The sequence below is a fragment of the Neoarius graeffei genome, chromosome 4, assembly GCF_027579695.1.
Source record: "Neoarius graeffei isolate fNeoGra1 chromosome 4, fNeoGra1.pri, whole genome shotgun sequence".
Taxonomy (NCBI): Eukaryota; Metazoa; Chordata; class Actinopteri; order Siluriformes; family Ariidae; genus Neoarius; species Neoarius graeffei.
Genome location: NC_083572.1, coordinates 22,475,985 through 22,495,929, shown reverse-complemented (window position 1 = coordinate 22,495,929; position 19,945 = coordinate 22,475,985). Strand labels below are relative to the sequence as shown.

General features: G+C 39.5%; 1 protein-coding gene across 8 annotated transcripts in view; it reads left to right on the top strand.

Annotated features, from left to right (window-relative positions):
- The window catches only part of agap1 (ArfGAP with GTPase domain, ankyrin repeat and PH domain 1), a 322,009-nt gene that overhangs the window by 208,586 nt on the left and 93,478 nt on the right, over positions 1-19,945 (top strand). For 7 of the 8 annotated variants that reach the window (XM_060919024.1, XM_060919026.1, XM_060919028.1 and 4 more), the window contains 3 exons: positions 15,195-15,322; positions 16,935-17,090; positions 17,405-17,497. In XM_060919024.1, coding sequence (XP_060775007.1) covers positions 15,195-15,322; positions 16,935-17,090; positions 17,405-17,497 — 377 coding nt within the window. Of the gene's footprint in view, positions 1-15,194; positions 15,323-16,934; positions 17,091-17,404; positions 17,498-19,945 lie in introns of those variants that run through there. The other variant, XM_060919030.1, reaches the window with a different exon arrangement.

Below are 19,945 nucleotides of genomic sequence, written 5' to 3'. Positions count from 1 at the left end.
GTATTTTATTTATTTATTTATTTATTTATTAAAAGGAAAGTAAGTTCAGTTGCACCAGTCCTCCCGGAGTATGAGCCAAGGGTTGTTGGTAAAACCCGGGATGGAACGGAACGTGACACATTATCGCTCAGGCAGTGACCTCCCTGCAGTTGTTGCTAAAACTGGTGACGTCCCGTTCCATCCCGGGTTTTAGTAATTGCCTGAGTAATGATGATTATGGCTTATAGCTCATGAAAATCAGAAATCCAGTATCTCAAATTATTTGAATATTTCCTTGTGGCAGTGGGGGCGTGGTCAAGCGCCGGTCTGTGACAGGAGGGCGGAGCCAGGGAAGGTGAGTGGCAGAATCGCTACACCTGACGGTAGTTAACCTGTGTTTTGTGTGTGTTTTCCCAGTAACCGCTCCCTATTTAAGGAGGCAGAGAGAGAGCAGAGGGAGCGCGACCCAGGACCGGAAGCAGAGTGTGTGTGCGCGCGTGTGTATGTGGGCTTACGCTGAATCAGACTGAAAAGTTGATTAATAAATAGCCTCCTCTGCATCTAAATGTTGTCCTGCCGTCCTCTGTGCTCCACCCACACTTTATTCGCGCTACATTCCTAAGATCAGCCAAAAAAAGGATTTACAATACAGAAATGTCCAACTTCTGAAAAGTAGGTTGATTTATACACTCGATACTTGTTTGGGGCTGCTTTACCACAAATTACTGCATCAATGCGGTGTAACATGGAGGCACTTCTGAGGTCAGCCTGTGGCACTGCTGAGGTGTTCTTGAAGCCCAGGTTGCTTTGATAGTGGCCTTCAGCTCATTTGTATTTTTAGGTTGGGTGTTTCACAGCTTCCTTTTGACAATACCCCATAGATTCTCTACAGGATTCAGGTCAGGCGAGTTGGCTGGTCAATCAAGCACAGTAATATCATGGGCAGCAAACCATTTGGTAGTAGTTTTGGCATTGTGGAAAGGTGTTACATCCTGCTGGAAAGGGAAATTGATATCTCCTTAGAGCTTGTCAGCAGATGGAAGCATGAAGTGCTCTTAAAATCTCCTGGTAGATGGCTGCGTTGGACGTGATAAAACACAGTGGACCAACACCAGCAGATGACATGGCACCGCAAATCATCACAGACTGCAGAAACTTCACACTGGACTTCAAACACCTTGGATTCTGTGCCTCTCCACTCTTCCTCCAGACTCTAGGACCTTGATTTTCAAATGAAATGGAAAATTTACTTTGATCTGAAAAGAGGACTTTGGACCACTGAGCAACAGTCCCGTTCTTTCTCTCCTTAGCCCAACCAAGATGCTTCTGATGTTGTCTCTGGTTCAGAAGTGGCTTGATATTATAAATGTGATGGTTGTAACCCCTTTCCTGAAGACGTGTGTGTGTGGTAGCTCTTGATGCACGGACACCAGCCTCAGTCCGCTCCTTGTGAAGCTCTCCCAAGTTCTTGAATCAACTTTTCTTGACAATCCTCTCAAGGCTGTGGTCATCCCTGTTGCTTGTGCACTTTTTCCAGCCAGCCTCATCAGCAATAACCTGTGGCTTAACCTCCTTGTGGGAGGGTGTTGATTATCGTCTTCTGGACAACTGTCATGTCAGCAGTCTTACCCATGATTGTGGTTACATGTACTGAGCTAGACAGAGAGATACATGGTATTTATACAATTTTACTCAACCTCGAAAATATTCTAATATTTTGAGATTTTTTTCTTTGTGCTGTCAGTCATGATTATCAAAATTAAAATAAAAGAATGAATGAAACATTTTAGTTTATATGTAATGAGTGAAGAATATATTAAATTTTCACTTTCTTCAGTAACTGATGAAAATATATTGAATTTTTTCACAATATTCTAATTGTTTGAGATGCACTAGTAATGATATGCTAAACTCTGGGAACAGGCCAGTGACTAGCACATGAGTGGAATAACTATTTCATGGGTTTCCCCAAAGTGTTTTAGCGTATCGGGCCCGATACGCTTGCTCTGCCTGCCGATACGCTTAGTCGCTTTAGTTAAAATCCGATATGCGGGGGCGCTGTGGCTCAGTCGACTAAGGTGCCGTGCCATACCATAAATCCGGGGACCCGGGTTCGATTCCGACCCGAGGTCATTTCCCGATCCCTCCCCGTCTCTATCTCCAGCTCATTTCCTGTCTCTACACTGTCCTATCCAATAAAGGTGAAAAAAGCCCCCAAAAAATCTTTTAAAAAATGCAACCTTTAAAAAAAAAAAAAATCCGATACGCTTAGATTTATACCGATACGTTAAAATTTCCTACCGACAAGTAACTAGATACATAGGAGAGCAAATAACAGATCCATTTACATACTGATTGATATTTGTGTTAAACAAGCGGTCTTTTTTCCAATGTTTGTGTTGATTCTGTCAAAGTAATATGTCCACGTGGTATGATGTAAACAAACTGTAATCTGTTGGCTACATCAAGATCACGTGTTCAAACCGTCCAATAAAAATATCGAAAGAAAACGTCAAACATCCCGGAAGTTTCCGATTCATTATAAGCGATCTCATTGGCTGCCGATGTTGTCCCCCACCAGACGGACAAAGCCGACTGACTTTAATAAGCTAGGAGAAGACTCGCTGGACAATTTGATCCACATCAGCATGGATGACAGCAAGATGGACTATGAGAGGGTTGCCCAACATTGGGCCAAGCAAAAGCCAAGGAAAATTAATCTGCTTTAAAGGAATAGAAAACTTAATTCATTAGTTTGGGTTTGCAGAAAGATTATGTACTTACAAACACTCTCACGAAGTGAAGTTGTCCAAATGTATCAAATATAACATAATTTCAAATAATCATCATAAGCATTTTTGGCAGTGTGATGTCACTGGGATCCATTTAACAAAAGAAGGCTCCGGAGTATTCTTTTGTTAAAGGGTCACAGTGACATCACACTGCCAAATATGCTTATCATTATTATTCAAAATTATCAGTCAAAGGTTGGCTACAATGGTATGAATTGGTAACCATCTCATATCTTTCCCTTTTCCGAATGTTATCCATAACTGTTCTAAACCCAAATCATCAAACACAGACACACCAATTACAACATCATCTGTGTCAGAGGAAACGATATTGACGGATTTACAACCACTAATCGCTGCATGCTTTGCATGCAGAAACATCCTAGTATCGGCCTCTTCGTGAGTACAGGGTGTTATGAAGTCAATATCGACATCTTTGTTGCTGACAACATGTTCTTCCTTAGTTACAACGATAACTGTGTTCGTGTCGATGGATGATATTTTGTCTGCAAGGAAGCAGAACAATTCTGTTTTGTTTTCGTCACATCTAAGAAAAGTGTTCCATGACTTTGGTGGTCTAGTGTTCCCAGCAACTTTCCGTCTAGATCCTTTGCCACACATTTTCCTTGTTTCTGCCTTTAAACTGTCGTCGTAGTAAAGCTTACACTGAACCCCATGCCGAGTTTAACGGCAGTAAATTGCACCATTGTGCCCTGGTAGTGTTTGCAGTTTACTCTTTTGAGAATATAAAACAACAGTTTCTTAGTTGCCCTTTTGAATCAAACTTTTATCATGCTCTTGGACGGTTTTGATCCAGGTTGAATTATTTTGAAAGAATAGTCATTATAACTTCACTCACATAATAACCAAAGCCTTCTACATTAAAATTGTGAAAATCCGGCCAAAAAAACGACCACGATAAAGATATATGTCCATATTTCGGAAATTTGGTTGTTGAAAATGACGCCATTTTGAAAACGGCGGCGGCCATCTTTAAAATGGCGGAAATCGCGATGGCCAATGATTGTTTTGGAAACAGTATGGTTTGATCTACATGTGTGCCAATTTTCATGCTTTGCTCACCAAGTGAAATATTCTGGTGAAAATTTCATGTTAGCCGCTACACTATTGGCCAGCCAACTTGCCTGACCTGAACCCCATAGAGAATCTATGGGGTATTGTCAAGAGGAAGATGAGAAACACCCGACCCAAAAATACAGATACGCTGAAGGCCACTATCAAAGCAACCTGGGCATAAATAACACCTCAGCAGTGCCACAGACTGATCACCTCCATGCCACACCGCATTGATAGAGTAATTCATGGTAAAGGAGCCCCAACCAAGTATTGAGTGTATAAATGAATATACTTTTCAGAAGTTGGACATTTCTGTATTGTAAATCCTTTTTTGATTGATCTTGGGGAATATTCTAATAATTTGAGATACTGGATTTCTGATTTTCATGAGCTATAAGCTATAATCATCAAAATTAAAACAAAAAAGGCTTGAAATATTTCACTTTACATGTAATGAATATAGAATATATGAAAGTTTACCTTTTTGAATTAAATTATGAAAAAAAAGGAACTTTTTCATGGTATTCTAATTTTTTGAGATGCACTAGTGTGTGTGTGTGTGTGTGTGAGGTGACGTAATTTGTCGTTTAGCGGGTAATTCCGGTCACTAGCCAGCCCAGCTGGCTAGGTGAAAATAAAAAATATATATGAAGCGAAGATTCAGACTAGGGCTGTGCGATATATTGAATATACTCGATATATCTCCTAAAATTCTGTGTGAGATACATATAATTATTACATCGTAACTATCGAGTATTTTATGGTCATCTGCCGACTTGCGTTTGTTTAAAACATTTTCCGGTGGTTTTCTCCCTGTCCCTCAGGCAGTAACGTGAGAGGCTGCCTAAGGGTAAAAAAAAACAATAACGTCACGCATTCGCCAACCAATCCCGGGCGACATCTAGGTGCTGAAAGGAACTTGCGGGAAGTGTTGCCAGATTGCTCGGTTTCCTGCCCAATTATGCAGTTTTAAGTGCATTTTGGCTGGTTTTGAATATATTTTAGGCTGGAAAACGTCAGCAGTATCTGGCAACACTGCTTGCAGGAAGATTTTCTAGTTTCGGTTTCTGGTTTCTAGTCAGCGCTGACTCAGTTTGTGCAATCGCTGGTGTTGCACAGGCTACTGTGTAAGCTCTGTCAATTTCAGCGACAAATTAAAAATGGAAGCGGACGAATTGGTTCCTTAAAGAACTTGTAAGGGGTCAGTCATCTGGCATTTTTTTGGATATCGCGAGGAGGACGTGGAACAGCAAATGCCAATTTGTAAAGTGTGCAAAAAAAAAAACTATCAAAATACTCGGGTCTTGAAATAAATGCACATTAGTCATGAACAATGGTAACTACTCTCTTTTGTGTTATTTTTGACAGAAGTAAAATTCATACATGAACAAATTTTGGCGAGTTGATTTTCTGTTTGGCTAGTTACTTTGGAAGGTAACTAGTCCGGCTGGCTAGTGAAAAATTATATGAATTAATTTTTTGAGATGCACTAGTGTGTGTGTGTGTGTGTGTGTATTTATTTATTTATTTATTTATTTATACATACACAAGTGCATCTCAAAAAATTAGAATACCATGAAAAAGTTCCTTTTTTTTCATAATTTAATTCAAAAAGGTAAACTTTCATATATTCTATATTCATTACATGTAAAGTGAAATATTTCAAGCCTTTTTTGTTTTAATTTTGATGATTATGGCTTATAGCTCATGAAAATCAGAAATCCAGTATCTCAAATTATTAGAATATTCCCCAAGATCAATCAAAAAAGGATTTACAATACAGAAATGTCCAACTTCTGAAAAGTATATTCAATTATACACTCAATACTTGGTTGGGGCTCCTTTACCATGAATTACTGTATCAATGCGGTATGGCATGGAGGTGATCAGTCTGTGGCACTGCTGAGGTGTTATTGATGCCCAGGTTGCTTTGATAGTGGCCTTCAGCGTATCTGTATTTTTGGGTCGGGTGTTTCTCATCTTCCTCTTGACAGTACCCCATAGATTCTCTATGGGGTTCAGGTCAGGCAAGTTGGCTGGCCAATCAAACACAGTAATATCATGGTCAGCAAACCATTTGGTAGTAGTTTTGGCACTGTGGGTAGGTGCTAAGTCCTGCTGGAAAAGGAAATCAGCATCTCCAAAAAGCTCGTCAGCAGATGGAAGCATGAAGTGCTCTAAAATCTCCTGGTAGATGGCTGTGTTGACTTGGGACTTGATAAAATACAGTGGACCAACACCAGCAGATGACATGGCACCCCAAATCATTACAGACTGTGGAAACTTCACACTGGGCTTCAAACACCTTGGATTCTGTGCCTCTCCACTCTTCCTCCAGACACTAGAACCGTGATTTCCAAATTAAATGCAGAATGTACTTTCATCTGAAAAGAGGACTTTGGACCACTGAGCAACAGTCCATTTCTTTCTCTCCTTAGCCAGATTGTCTCTGGCTCAGGAGTAGCTTGATATTAGGAATGTGAAAGTTGTATCCCCTTTCTTGAAGATGTCTGTTCGTGATGGGTCTTGATACACTGACACCAGCCTCAGTCCACTCCTTGTGAAGCTCTCCCAAGTTCTTGAATCAACTTTTCTTGACAATCCTCTGAAGACTACGGCCATCCCTGTCGCTTGTGCACCTTTTCCAGCCATCCTTTTCAGCAATGACCTTTTGTTGCTTACCCTCCTTGTGGAGGGCATCAGTGATCATCATCTGGACAACAGTCAAGTCAGCAGTCTTCCCCATGATTGTGGTTGTGTGTACTGAACTAGACTGAGAGATGCACTGTGTTCATACTGTTTTACTCAAACTCGAAATGAAATATTCTAATATTTTGAGATGGGTTTTTTAATATTTTTGTACTGTATGTCATACCGATTAAAATAGAAAAATGCTTGAAACATTTTAGTTTGTGTAATGAGTCTATAATATATAACATTTTCACTTTCTTAAATAACTGATGGAAAATATTGAACTTTTTCACAATATTCTAATTTTTTGAGATGCACTAGTGTGTGTGTGTGTGTGTGTGTGTGTGTGTGTGAATAAAAAATAAAAATCAGAGCTGTACTGTTACACAACATTAACAGAAGTCTTCTGACCAATGAGAATTGTGCATTTGACAAGGGCTGTATACGGAGAAATGAATGTCACTTCCTGGTATGCCCTACAGTGTGTAAATGTAATCTGTACAGTATGCGTGTTGTCCACTAGGGGGAGACAAATGTCAAAAAATGAATGCTTATTTGTATTTCTTTGGCTATGATGGGATGTAATATAAACAGATATCTGTTGTAGCTATGTGCTGGGTTTCAGTTGGTGGAAGCCAGTGTGACATTGATTTAGTGATGATAGTATCTAGTTATAGCTGGGTTATTTATTGAATAAATTAGTTGTCAACATTATTCTTTCCTGTTTGTTGTATAGTATACTTTTGTGGGTGAAAAAAGTGGCAGGTGAGTGATGGATTTCTGTGGAAATCAGGTAAATGGAAAAAATGAGTGATGCTTTAGTTTTTGAAATGCGTTTAGATTTTGTTGTGTCTGTATGTCGGGTCGACTGTGTGTGTGTGTGTGTGTGTGTGTGTGTGTGTGTGTGTGTGTGTGTGTGTGTGTGTGTGTGAGTGAGTAGTCGTAGCAGTTGCAAGCAGCTGTGGAGGAGAAGCCGAGCTGTCTGAACAGTGCCGAGCCCCCGGCCCAGGAGGGAGATTTATACTCTAAACGCTCAGCCATTATCCCCTTAATTATTACACTGTTGGCTGCAGCCAAGTCTGCTATAATTTAGCTGTGTGTGTGTGTGTGTGTGTGTGTGTGTGTGTGTGTGAGGGAAAGAAAACGAGCGTGTCTGTGTGATAGCCAAGCTCATCAGCAGCGCCAAATGAGAACAAGAAAAGGCTAAATTTCTTATCATTACTGACACTGTCTCCTCGTATTTGTTATGCCATCATCCTCAATTAATCACACATTCTAATTATGCACTGTAGTGGAATTCATAGATGAGTACCAAAATGATTATTTTAATGTTTTGTGTCGCAATGGCTTCTCAGTAGCCTTTTTTTTTTTTTTTGCCCTAAGGTGCACGTGTGTCCATGTGGAGAAACACACACACTCCATTTCTTTTGCCTGACTTGGGTTCATTCCTGCATCAGTGCAACGCCGTGGCCATAATTACTATGCACATGACCTTAATTTTGCGATGCAGGCTTGGTCTGTTTCTTCACTACAGGCGGAGTACAGCGTCTGTATATAGCATGAGAGTCACGCTTAACAAAAAATAATGAGCTATTTAATGACATCATCCCCTCGTTAGTTGTGCTCCGACTGAATCTTCAGTCTCATGTTTTCTCTGTAAAACATCCTAAAGCACTAAACTTCCACATTAGCCTTTCATTGTTCATTTATGTAGTTTGAAGCTTGTTGGGTTTTTTTGGTGTCTTGTGTGTTTGATATATCAGTCGTCCGCATGTTCTCTCCAAATTCCCCCCCACCGGACATCGAAATGTTTACAAATGTTCTATTGTGTGTAATGTTATGGCTGTCATTTAAACAAACTTTTAGAGTTGACTCATTAGGACTGGGCAATATGACAATACAGTGGCATGCAAAAGTTTGGGCACCCTTACTGAAAATGTCTGTTAGGCCACACCAATTCGATTAGTTGGTTCTTGGAATCGCCGCTTGAAGAAAATGCAGAATGAAAAAAAAAATCGAAATCGACTGCAGGTTGAGGTCATGTGACGTCGAAAACCAATCAAATCGCCCCTTTCACTTTTGATAAAGACTTGTGGAAGAAACATGCCTGTGGAGGGGAGTCCTGCAAAGCCTGTGTTTCTGATTGTTAGGATATTCAGCGAACAGAAGCATAAAATCTTTGACAGGTGTGTTGAAATTCAAGAGGGGTAAAACTTTGCACAGTTGTACTCAAGATGCCGTGAGCTTGTTACCCTGCGATGTGCCAACTTGGACAACAACTCTGTGGAGGTGGGTTTGATTTATATATTTTATTGATTGATGTGAGGGGCAAACAAAAAAATCATTCGAAGTATTTGGCCATCAGAAGTAGCCTACTCCTGGTCAAATCTTTTTTTCTGTGCATTGCAGATGTTCAGTTGACTGTAATTCAATCGTTTATTTAGCCTATCTGTTTACTGGTTTGCCTGATAAAAGACGTGCAGCCAGAGCTAGCCCTTAATGCATATGGGTGGAAATAAGATAAGCTCTTAAAAGAGTCCTATGAAATGCGTAACAATAATGTATTGTCTTTGCTTTGTTTCTCTATTATGAAAGCCCTCTATTTCCACCGCTAATTTTACCATCAGAGCATTTTTTTTTTTTTAATTTCATGCGCTCGCTTCATATTTTTCCTGAAAAAATCCGAGAACCAACTAATTAAATTGGTGTGGCCTTACTGTGAATAGTTAAGTGAGCAGAAGATGAACTGATCACCAAAAGGCGTAAAGGTAAAGACGAGACATTTCTTTTCAGCGTTTTCTGCAATATTTGTGTATTATTTTTGTTTTGTACAACTGGAGAGTGAAAAAAGAAGAACACCATGCGAAAGTTTGGGCACTCCAATACATTTGAGTTCTCAGGTAACTTACCAAGGTTCCAGACATTAATTAGCTTATTGAGCTGTGGCTTGTTCAAATTCTTCGTTAGGAAAGGTCAGATGATGCAGATTTCAAAGCTGTATAAATTCTCTGACTCCTCAAACTTGTCCCTAAAATCAACAGCCATGGGCTCCTCTAAGCAACTCCCTCACATTCTGAATAATAAAATAATTGATGCTCACAAAGCAGGAGAAGGCTACAAGAATGTAGCAAAGTGTTTTCAGGTAGCTGTTTCCTCAGATTGTAATGTTATTAAGAAATGGCAGTTAACAGAAACAGTGGAGATCAAGGTGAGGTCTGGAAGATGAAGAAAACTTTCTGAAAGAACTGCTCGTTGGATTGCTAGAAAGGCAAATAAAAATCCGCTTGACTGTAAAAGACCTTCAGAAAGATTTAGCAGACCCTGGAGTGGTGGTGCACTGTTCTACTATGCAGTGACACCTGAACAAATATGACCTTCATGGGAGAGTCATCAGAAGAAAACCTTTCCTGTGTCCTAGCCACAAAATTCAGTGTCTGAAGTTTGCAAATGAATATCTAAATAAGCCTGATGCATTTTGATTTCATCAGTCCCGTGGACTGATGAAATCAAAATAGAACTTTTTGGCCACAATGTGCAAAGGTATGTTTGGAGAAAAAAGGGTGCCAAATTCTAGGAAAAGAACACCCCTCCAACTCTGAAGCATGGGTGTGGATCGATCATGCTTTGGGGTTGTGTTGAAGCCAGTAGCACGGGGCACATTTCATTGGTCGAGGGAAGCATGGATTCAAATAAATACCAGCAAATTCCGGAAGCAATCATCACACCATCTGTAAAAAAGTTGAAAGTTAAAAAGAGGATGGGTCCTACAATAAGACAATGATCCAAAACGCATCTCAAAATCTACAATGGAATACCTCAAGAAGCACAAGCTGAAGGTTTTGCCCTGGCCCTCACAGTCCCCTGACCTAAGCACCATTGAAAATCTGTGGATAGATCTCAAAAGAGCAGTGCATGCAAGACAGCCCAAGAAACTTGTAGAACTGGCAGCCTTTTGCAAGGATGAATGTGTGAAAATCCCCCAGGTAAGAACTGAAAGATTATTAGCTGGCTACAAAAAGTGTTTACAAGCTGTGATACTTGCCAAAGGGGGTGTTACTAGGTACTAACCATGCAGGGTGCCCAAACTTTTGCTTTTGGCCCTTTTCTTTTTTTGTAATTTTGAAAATGTAAAATATGAAAATTAAAAAATTGTTTTTGCTTAAAATATAAAGGGAATGAGCCATCTTTAACTTTATGCCTTTTGGAGATCATTTCATCTTCAACTTGCTTAACTGTTCACAGTAACAGCAATTTTGACCAGGGGTGCCCAAACTTTTGCATTCCACTGTATATAATGATATCGTGATCAATTATGTCATGATAAACTTTTCTGAGGTATTGTGATATCTTACATTTTTTACATTTTATTAAAAAATTAACGTTTTTTTATCATTTATATTATTGTTAATCACAAATTAACTAGAAGCAGCTTTGATGTTAGTTTTTTTATATTTAATATTTAAATGACTTCTGTTCTTCAGTGGTAATAACTTTTTAATTTTTTAAAATATATTTATAAAGTCTGGTTTAATAATTAAAATATAATTTTAGTCACTGCTGTATTGACAGTTTGTGAGCTAACCTGTGTATCTTGATGTGCAACATGTTGTAGAAATGCTTTCAAGAATGATACAGTATTTTGTCATATCACGCACATCTCATTTGACTATTAGTACATGCGTAGTTTCTCTAGAATGGATGGATTAGTTAAAAAAAAAACAAAAAAACTAAGAAATGAAGAAAATTGACTGCTGTATGTTTTGTGCTCCTGGTATTTGTATCGATTGTCCTCGATTTATAAACCTCTATGGCACAAATGTTTGTATGACTGCCATGTAACAGGATGGCCCTGACTGGCCTTTTGCTTCTTATCATAAATGTCGGTAGTTGAGCGTGCAGTAATACAGTGGTTTCAAATTGGGAATCAAACAGTGCAGGCCAGTGAGTTGCAGCAATCATGGAATGCCATTGCATGAATAACAAGAGCATTAACCATTAAAAATAATTGGCGTAGTAGTTATCTGCCGTAAATTTATATAACTTAGCGTTTACAGGACGGCCAGTGAACAAATGAAGAGACCGTTTATTTACTCAGGGTCAGCCAGGGGTTGAGCCCGGGGTGTGTGTGTGTGTGTATGAGAGAGAGAGAAATTGTATATGGATGCCTTTTAACTAGTCCATGGCTCTGTCTGTGTGTGATGAGATTTGAATTGTGTGTGTGTGTGTGTGTGTGGTCTTTGGCTAAAGGTGAGGGATCTTGACATCTCCCCAGACTGCGTCCATCAGCACACTAATTTAATTATCCTAATCACCCCCCCCCCCCCCCCCCCCCAAGTCAGCAAGTCAGCCATGGTGTCAGAGCCATGGATGGAGAGCTTTGTTAGCGCACGCTAACTACTAACGAGCTCCACTGTGCAGTCCCCCCTCCCCCCTCCCTCTCCGCTTTGGCCTTTAATGTCCTCTGATTATGCACCATTGTCACTGTCATATACTTTTATTGCTGTAATTAGTTTAGTTGTTGTCAGTGTTGTTTAATGGTCACAACTGGCCTCTCAGCACTGGGTTGTTTGCTCGTTCTGAGAAGTAACTTCCTTAGAAGCATATAAGAATGTTATAAGAAATTGTGTGATTTGTTACCTCTGATAGATGCTCATTATCTGGTTTAAATTGAAGGCCCAGTTCCTTATATCCAGCGTGTGGTGTATACATGAGGCATGTACCAATATTTATACATGTTCACATCACAATTATTTTCTAATTTATTATGGAATATATTTAACAGCTGTCTTCTAGGTTTGATAGAGGAAGTGCAGGAGAGCACTCCTTTACTTTTGGTTTATACAAACAGGAACTGAGCTGATGAGCTGTGAATGGAAAGAATGGTGATTATGTTTTATAATCATGTAACGCTTCACATTCAAATTATAGCACATCATCTTTTAGTCAGGACAACCCCTGAACAACTGTGTGTTTATTTTGCTTCACCAGAAAATATTTAGATGTAATTTGATGCAAAATATTGACCAACATACAACAGAAACTTCCATCCATCCATCCATTATCCATAACTGCTTATCCTGTGTAGGATTGCGGGCAAGCTGGAGCCTATCCCAGTTGACTATGGGCAAGAGGTGGGGTACACGCCAGATCATCGCAGGGTTGACACAGAGAGACAAACAACTATTCGCACCTACTGTCAATTTAGAGCCACCAATTAGTCTAACCTGCATGTCTTTGGACTGTAGGGGAAACCAGAGCATCTGGGAGAGAACATGCAAACTCCACACAGAAAGGCCCCCGTCAGCCGCTGGGCTTGAACCCAGAACCTTCTTTCTGTGAGGTGACAGTGCTAACCACTACACCACTGTGCCACCCAACGAAATCATGGTTGTTTTTTTTCTGGTTTTTTTAATTAAAAAAAAAAAAGGTCTGGATATTCAATTATAGTTAATTAAATTACACCTTAAAATGTAAACTAGTTTTAATAATATTCTCATGAGTTCAGTGTTGAGAACTTTTATATAAAATGCACTGAAGCAACGTCCAACATGGGTTCACATGGAAAAGCTTTTTTTTTTAAATAGATTTTTTTTTTCTCTCAAATAATATAGTTAATAAAAAGCTTTGGTGTAAACTTGTGAATTTCTGTTCAAACTGTTCATATCTCCAAGCCCACAGATGTGTTCACAGTTAAGACCTACATCATGTTAAGTGCTGTGTCACCTATTAAATCACAATTTAACCTCAATCTCCTTTTAAATCCTATACTTTTTAGTATCTCACGCTTTGGAAAATAGCTGCTTATGGGGTGTAACTGTAACGTGTGTGGGGAATATCTGTTACATGTGTGAAACAGCACATGCTGTTTCCATGCTTTGTGTATGTATGTGTGTGTAAAGAGTGTGTGTGGTGTAATTATTGAGTGGTAAGTGAGGTAGCTCTCTGACCTTTGTGTTGGATCATCTGCCAGGCTCCCGCTCCCTCCAACTCATTAGTTAATATTTATAGCACTCTGCTGTTAAGCAGCCTGACAGCAGCCTAATAAACTCAGCAGGGTGCTCCCCCTTTCCCCCTCTCCCTTGTTCCTTCCCCCCTTTCTCTCTCTCTCTCTCTCTCTCTCTCTCTCTCTCTCTCTCTCTCTCTTTCTTCTTTCTGTCCTTCAACATCTCTTTTTCCTTTTTCTTATACCTTGATATACAAGAGAATGGTTAAACACTTGTCCACTGTAAGTTGATACTATTATATGCTAATATAACGACTACATTATGTAATGTATAATGAGTTGAAAAAGATGTGGAGGACTATAATGTACACTTGTAGAAATTGCTTCAGAATTCTGCATACGTGATGCTGTTAGTAGCAGAAAATCAGGGCAATATGAACAGCAAACCGCCTGCTTCTGTGTCGACTCCAGGCGCATAGCGCTGTGCCATAAATCTGATCAAACACTCGTCCTTTCCCACCAGGATAAATGGCTGCCGCTTACCGGGGAGCTGAGATTGATGGGTAAAGTTAAATTGCATTACTTGAATAGTTTAAATATTTAACCCAGGCTTATCGTAAGTGTTCTTAACAATTAAAGTAAAATATAGCTGTGAATTTGCAAGCTAGATCTCCCAGCCTTTATGGTTTCATGGTGCGCTGTACCTCGTGGACATAAGGAGTGAAGTTACGGTGGTGTTAACATAATGTGTTTGTGAGCATCTGCATGGACGCGACTGTTAAGTTGGAGCTCGAAATGGTCATTACAGTTTCTGGTTTGTAAAGATGTTGGTGTGTTTGAGTGTAAACACAGTTGGGATATAGACTGTGTGTGTGTTAGACAAGTGGTGTGATTGCCCTTGGACAGAAGTCTCTCACCTGAAGGTAAATGTTTATGGCTGACTCATCGTTAAATCTCTGCCTTTAATAGATCCAATTAAAACAATGACTTCATTTCGAGGGGAATGAGACCCAGCCATGTTTATTGGGAGGACGGTAATTGAGTTCTGGCGAATAGCGGATCTTTTAACCCTCACCTGGACTAACACAGGACTGCTTCAGCTAGGAGAATTTCTCCACTCAAGGTGTCTACTGTGTCAGAACCCTTTTCCCTTAAAGGCTAAAAATGAGAATTTTCTCATCGAATAAACTTAATAGCAACTAATTGTGCATTAGATACCATATTAAAGATGTTCAAGTTTATTCACTGGGGTAAGTGCTCCTGTGGCAAGTGCTTCTGTGGCTGTGGAGATCTGAGCCTGAGATCAATATAGGCAGAAGATGACGGAGTGCCTGAACATCAGCTCTGCACAGCCGTGGCCGATTGCCTGTTGATCGATAAGGGCTTGTGGAGAGCAATTGATTGACATGGCCATATTTGCCTGCGCCGATAGCGCTCTCTGGGAATGTTTGAGTAATGAAAGTGGTGTTATAATAGTTAAATAATGGCCGTGTTGGGGATTCGGCAGGTGAGTGATGGTGGAATTAGAGCCGCGGGTCAGCACTGCTCGACAGCTTCTTATGAGAGGTAATGTAGTGAACTAGTCCAAGTGGGGAAGACGAAAATGTCAATGTGAAAATCATTTTTAGTGGTCTAAGTCACTGGCTGTCTGAGATCTGATTTTGCTTCTGTCTCCCTGACATGTGACATGTGCTGTGTGTTTTTGTCTTCAGTGGCACAGAAAATTGTTGCAAACCGGAAGAAGCAGCAATTATCAATTGGGCCTTGCAAATCCCTCCCCAATTCTCCCAGCCACTCCTCAGTGTGTGCAGCACCTGTCGCAGCAGTACACATAGCTCAGGTAAGTATATACGCCACGTGCACACAGCCTTACTTCTTGAGACTATAATGCACAAAATTATCCTTTTATCATCAGTGTGGTGATAGCACTTGAAAGAATTCGTTAAATGATGCTTGTTTGTTATGAGCTCCTTCCTGCTGCTAAAATAGCTCGTGCTGTTTCAGTGCATTTCCCCTGTAATTTGTATTGTTTAGAATTGAACGTTGCTTGTTGCATTGGCAGTGGGTCCAATACTGAAAGTTTCAGACGTGGTTTTTGGTACACCAAAACCATTTGGAGAAACAAACATGCATTTTAAAAGGAAGAGCGAGTAGCGTTTTCATTTGCTGGTATTATTTTTCAAAAGTGACCTGGTGCCTTTTTTTTAAATTTTTTTTTTTTATTCTTATTAACCTGTACAAACATTTAAATTCTCAAAAACTTTCTGGATTTTTAGTTTTTAGCTAACTAGCTTGAAAAATGTGTTCATCCAAGATTTAAAAAAAATCTAACTTCTATCTAGCGAGCAAATAAACGCAACATGGCCTTACCTGGTAATCGTTTTATACACTACACTAACATTAAGGTAGCATTAGCATGTTTCATGTTGACGCCTTATGCTGTGTTCGCATTAACTCGGAAGTGGGAACTCGGAATTATGACATTTTCAAGCTCTAAAATGGAGGGGAAATAAATATTGTCTCCATGAAAGCATCTGTTTTGTTAGCAAGAAACTAGCCAGCTAACATTAGCAATTATTAGTTTATGATAATGAATTTTTTTTGCCATTATTGTTGACAAAATTGAACCCTTCATTACCCAACCTTTTTGTGAATAATTTTACAGCAGTTTTTATAAGACATTTCAACAAATTTTAAAATTGTGCTGTAGTAATGTGAAAATACTATGAAATACTATGGCATATTTTGTTGCTTCCTGTTTGGATCAGTTCTTGTTATTGATGTTTCCGTAACAAAATGCGTAACAAAAGATTTAGTACTGACACACAGTTGCACATTTACATATCTAGTAAAAACAAAAATATTTTTATTAGATATTTAAATATGCAACTGTGTGTCAGTACTAAATCTTTTCCAAGTTAGTACTGCAGTTGTTTTTTCTGGTGCACTTCTTTCAATGAACCACAATAAATGCACCAGTACTGAAGAAATGAATAGGACAGCATTCTCTTTAGAAAGCAGCACTCTCTTGTTCACTTCACATTGAGGCGAATAGCTGTAGGTTTTAAAGGTGCAGTTTTTAATGTTTTAAACCTTATAGGCCAAAAATAATATATTCAAAGAATATATCAGAAGTCTTATCAGTGTTTCCATTGGCAAGTTCCAGCTCTGAAAATGACAAACCACTGCGTTAACCGAGCGCACACATTACAGCTACTTCAGCTCTGTTTGCCACTCCGTAATATCAGCAAGCTAATATACAACAGTACAAACAAGTACTGTTGACTACTCTTTAGTCCCAGTTACTGTCAAGCCAGGACATTGTTTAAGTAGTATCATGTGACTACTCATGCTGTGTGTCCTTTGTGCTGAATAGACTTCACAGCTTGCACTTTATTGTCAGTATGTGTGATTTTCTGTTGTCTCTCTCGTTCTTCGGTGCAATATGACAGACCAGTAATGGAGGAGGCAGTCTGAGCGATTACTCCTCCTCTGTACCCTCTACTCCCAGCACAAGCCAGAAGGAGCTACGCATCGATGTGCCTCAGACGGCCAACACACCGACGCCAATCCGTAAGCAGTCCAAACGTCGCTCCAACCTGTTCACGGTCAGTCCTGATCACATACACACGTCTAAACATACTGTATACGGTATTGTTTATTTGATTATCTCTGATTTTTGTATATTTCACTATATTGTAAATCTAACAGTTTTGTGAGTTATGAATACACAAACTATTGTTAGGATCTGTGAAGTGCTTTGGAATGTACTGTGAAACAGAATATGGGGTCATGTCAAGGTCATGTAGACCCAAGAACAACTCTAGTCTATGAAGGTGTCAGAATAAATCAGCAGCTACCTTGACTTAGAGTTTTTTACTCAAAAACAAACAAAAAACCATGTTCTCTCCTCCCTCTGCAGTCTCGCAAGGCAAGCGAACCAGACAAGGAGAAGAAAGGACTTGAAGGCCGAGCGGATAGTATCGGGAGCGGTCGTGCAATCCCAATTAAGCAGGTAGGATCCAGCCCAGCCCTCTGCACAGCGATAATTGGTGTCCAGGGGCGGTGCATTGTGAGCCAGGGAGGCCTGTGATCAGGACGCAGACCCACGGCGGGCCTGTTTGAAGCTGTTTCCTTGATTAGCAGCGAAAGTGTGCACTTGACATCAGTTAGAGCAGGGCTCTCCTGTCTGCCGAAACAAGATCATTAGGATAAGGAGTGGGAAGGGATTTCTGTCTGTCTCTCTATCTCTAGCTCTTTTTCCATCTTTTTATGGCTCTCGAGAACAGAAGAGGGAGAGAAAAATGCTAAAAAGGATCCTAATGAAGTGTGGTCTGAGGGTCAACATATGGACCCATCCCCCCCTCAAAGCCCAGTTCTTTCCTGTAGCGGCAAACACTTTGATTAGACTGTTGGCGCTGTAGCTTAAATCTCCCACCACTCTTCCCTGCTGTGTTCTGGGAGAGATTGTTTGAGTTGGCTTTAATTTGTCACAAACAAGGGAGCGAGAGAAGTGGGGGAGGGGTGAACATCCTCCGTTACACATCTCAACTGGAGTGTAAGAATCAGGTAATTAGCACTGCTAATCGTGCCCTCTCATGTCGGCGCGGCGGCCTTGTTTGTAATTTTCTAATGAACAAATTGTGCCTCTGATTAGCGCTCCCTTTAAATGAGATCTGTGTTCATTAGTGCGCTGCTGACACCCTTTAGCAATGTTAGCATGTGCCACAGAGGCTTTGGGAGAGAATTGTGAGCTTCAGTTCTGCCGCTGTTCCATCAAGGCCTTCATTCATGTCTTGGTCAAAAAGTTACAGCTCTTCCTCATGTGTGGAATTATCAAATTTGACTTTAAACGTTACCTATGACAGCATTTCCATTCTTTATTCAAGATTCAAGTCAGTTAACAATATTTTTGAAAAGCATCTAAATGAACAAAATGTTATTACCAAAAAAATGCAACATTTAATTTTCCTCTTTTTATCATCTTAAATATTCCTTTTGTAAAATAAAAAAAAATGTAAGTTAACTTTTGTTTCAATAATAATTATTTACAAACACTTGTAAAGGTTGGAATAAAATATAATAGCCTATTAACTAAAATATTCGTTTTATTAAAAATAAAGTTAATAACTGATAGACCTTAATAATCAATGGTTGTGAAGGCTGTAGTCAGACTTGATTATAAAACTACCTCCATTTGCTTCTCTTTTCTTTAGCTTTCAGCAGTCTGTAAAAGAGAGCTCTGATTTCTTGTTGCATCTATTTGTACAGTCAATCGCTTTTCCATTTTAGATTTTTTTTTGTGTGTTTTTGCAGTGTTAGAGCTGAGTTACTTCTGCCTATGGTGAAGTCACACAAATTTCCTCAATTCTGAGCCCTCTGCTGTCTATTACAGGGCACCCAATTACAGCCAGGAAAAACTAAGAGATTATGCAGCCTGATAATAATCACGGTGCATTATTTATTTCCTCGATTGGAATTGTCATAAATTTGTATTGCGATTTATTGTTGCCCAATACATCATTGCATACCTTCTAATTAGGCAGTGTACATTTTAAATGTTTTTGCTATTTATAAGAGCATATCATTGGAGGCATAATTTGAATTCACTTGCAAAATGTGGATTTGCATTTACAATTTTGTACACAACAATGTGATGGTTTAAAAATTAAAATGAAAATGTTGAAAAAGTAATAGCACTTCTGTAACATTTTCTTTTGATATTGTACTTTCTCATTCTCACACTTCAACTCTGTCAGAAATAAAATGCAAATTATTTGGATTTGCAGTTTCCTTGTCAGTGATGCAAGGCTGTCGGTGGGACATTTTAGGAAGTGGAAACAATTTTTTGATGCAGTGTGTGCCTCGATCATGAGAAAGTGACAGTCGTTATAATCTGAATGCTATAGCAGTGAATTCTCTTGGGAATCTGGAGATAATGTTTGCTGTCAAAGGATGCTCCATGTAAAACTGATTTCTTCTTGTTTTAGGCCAAATGGATTCTTGGTCTGTTTGTAGAGTGACATGGCGACCTGTTCAACACAAAGTGTCAAAGATATGATTCCAACTTGTTTTCCCCCTCCTTGATTGTTGTATTGCACGTCATAAAGGGAAATCTGTAACACCACTCAGTGAATTACTTGTCGATTGCTGTGACCTTTATTTTACAGCCTTTAAATACTTTTATGTTTAATGCTGCCTTGTGAAAGGAAAGAGAAAGTTACTTTCTTAACAACAGTGCGTTTCTCTGAGGCTTGTGTATTACTTTAAGGAAAGGTCCAGTGATGGTTCACACAAGAGTGACGAGTTATTAAACAGCAATGGAATCAATCCACCTCCTGATCCAGGTACTCTTGTCCATGTTCATATTTGGATTGCAAATTTCTGACGTCAGGAAGGACTGTGTGTTGTATTTTGGAGGGAAATAAACTCATGAAATCCAGTTGAATCTTTGGCAAAAGTG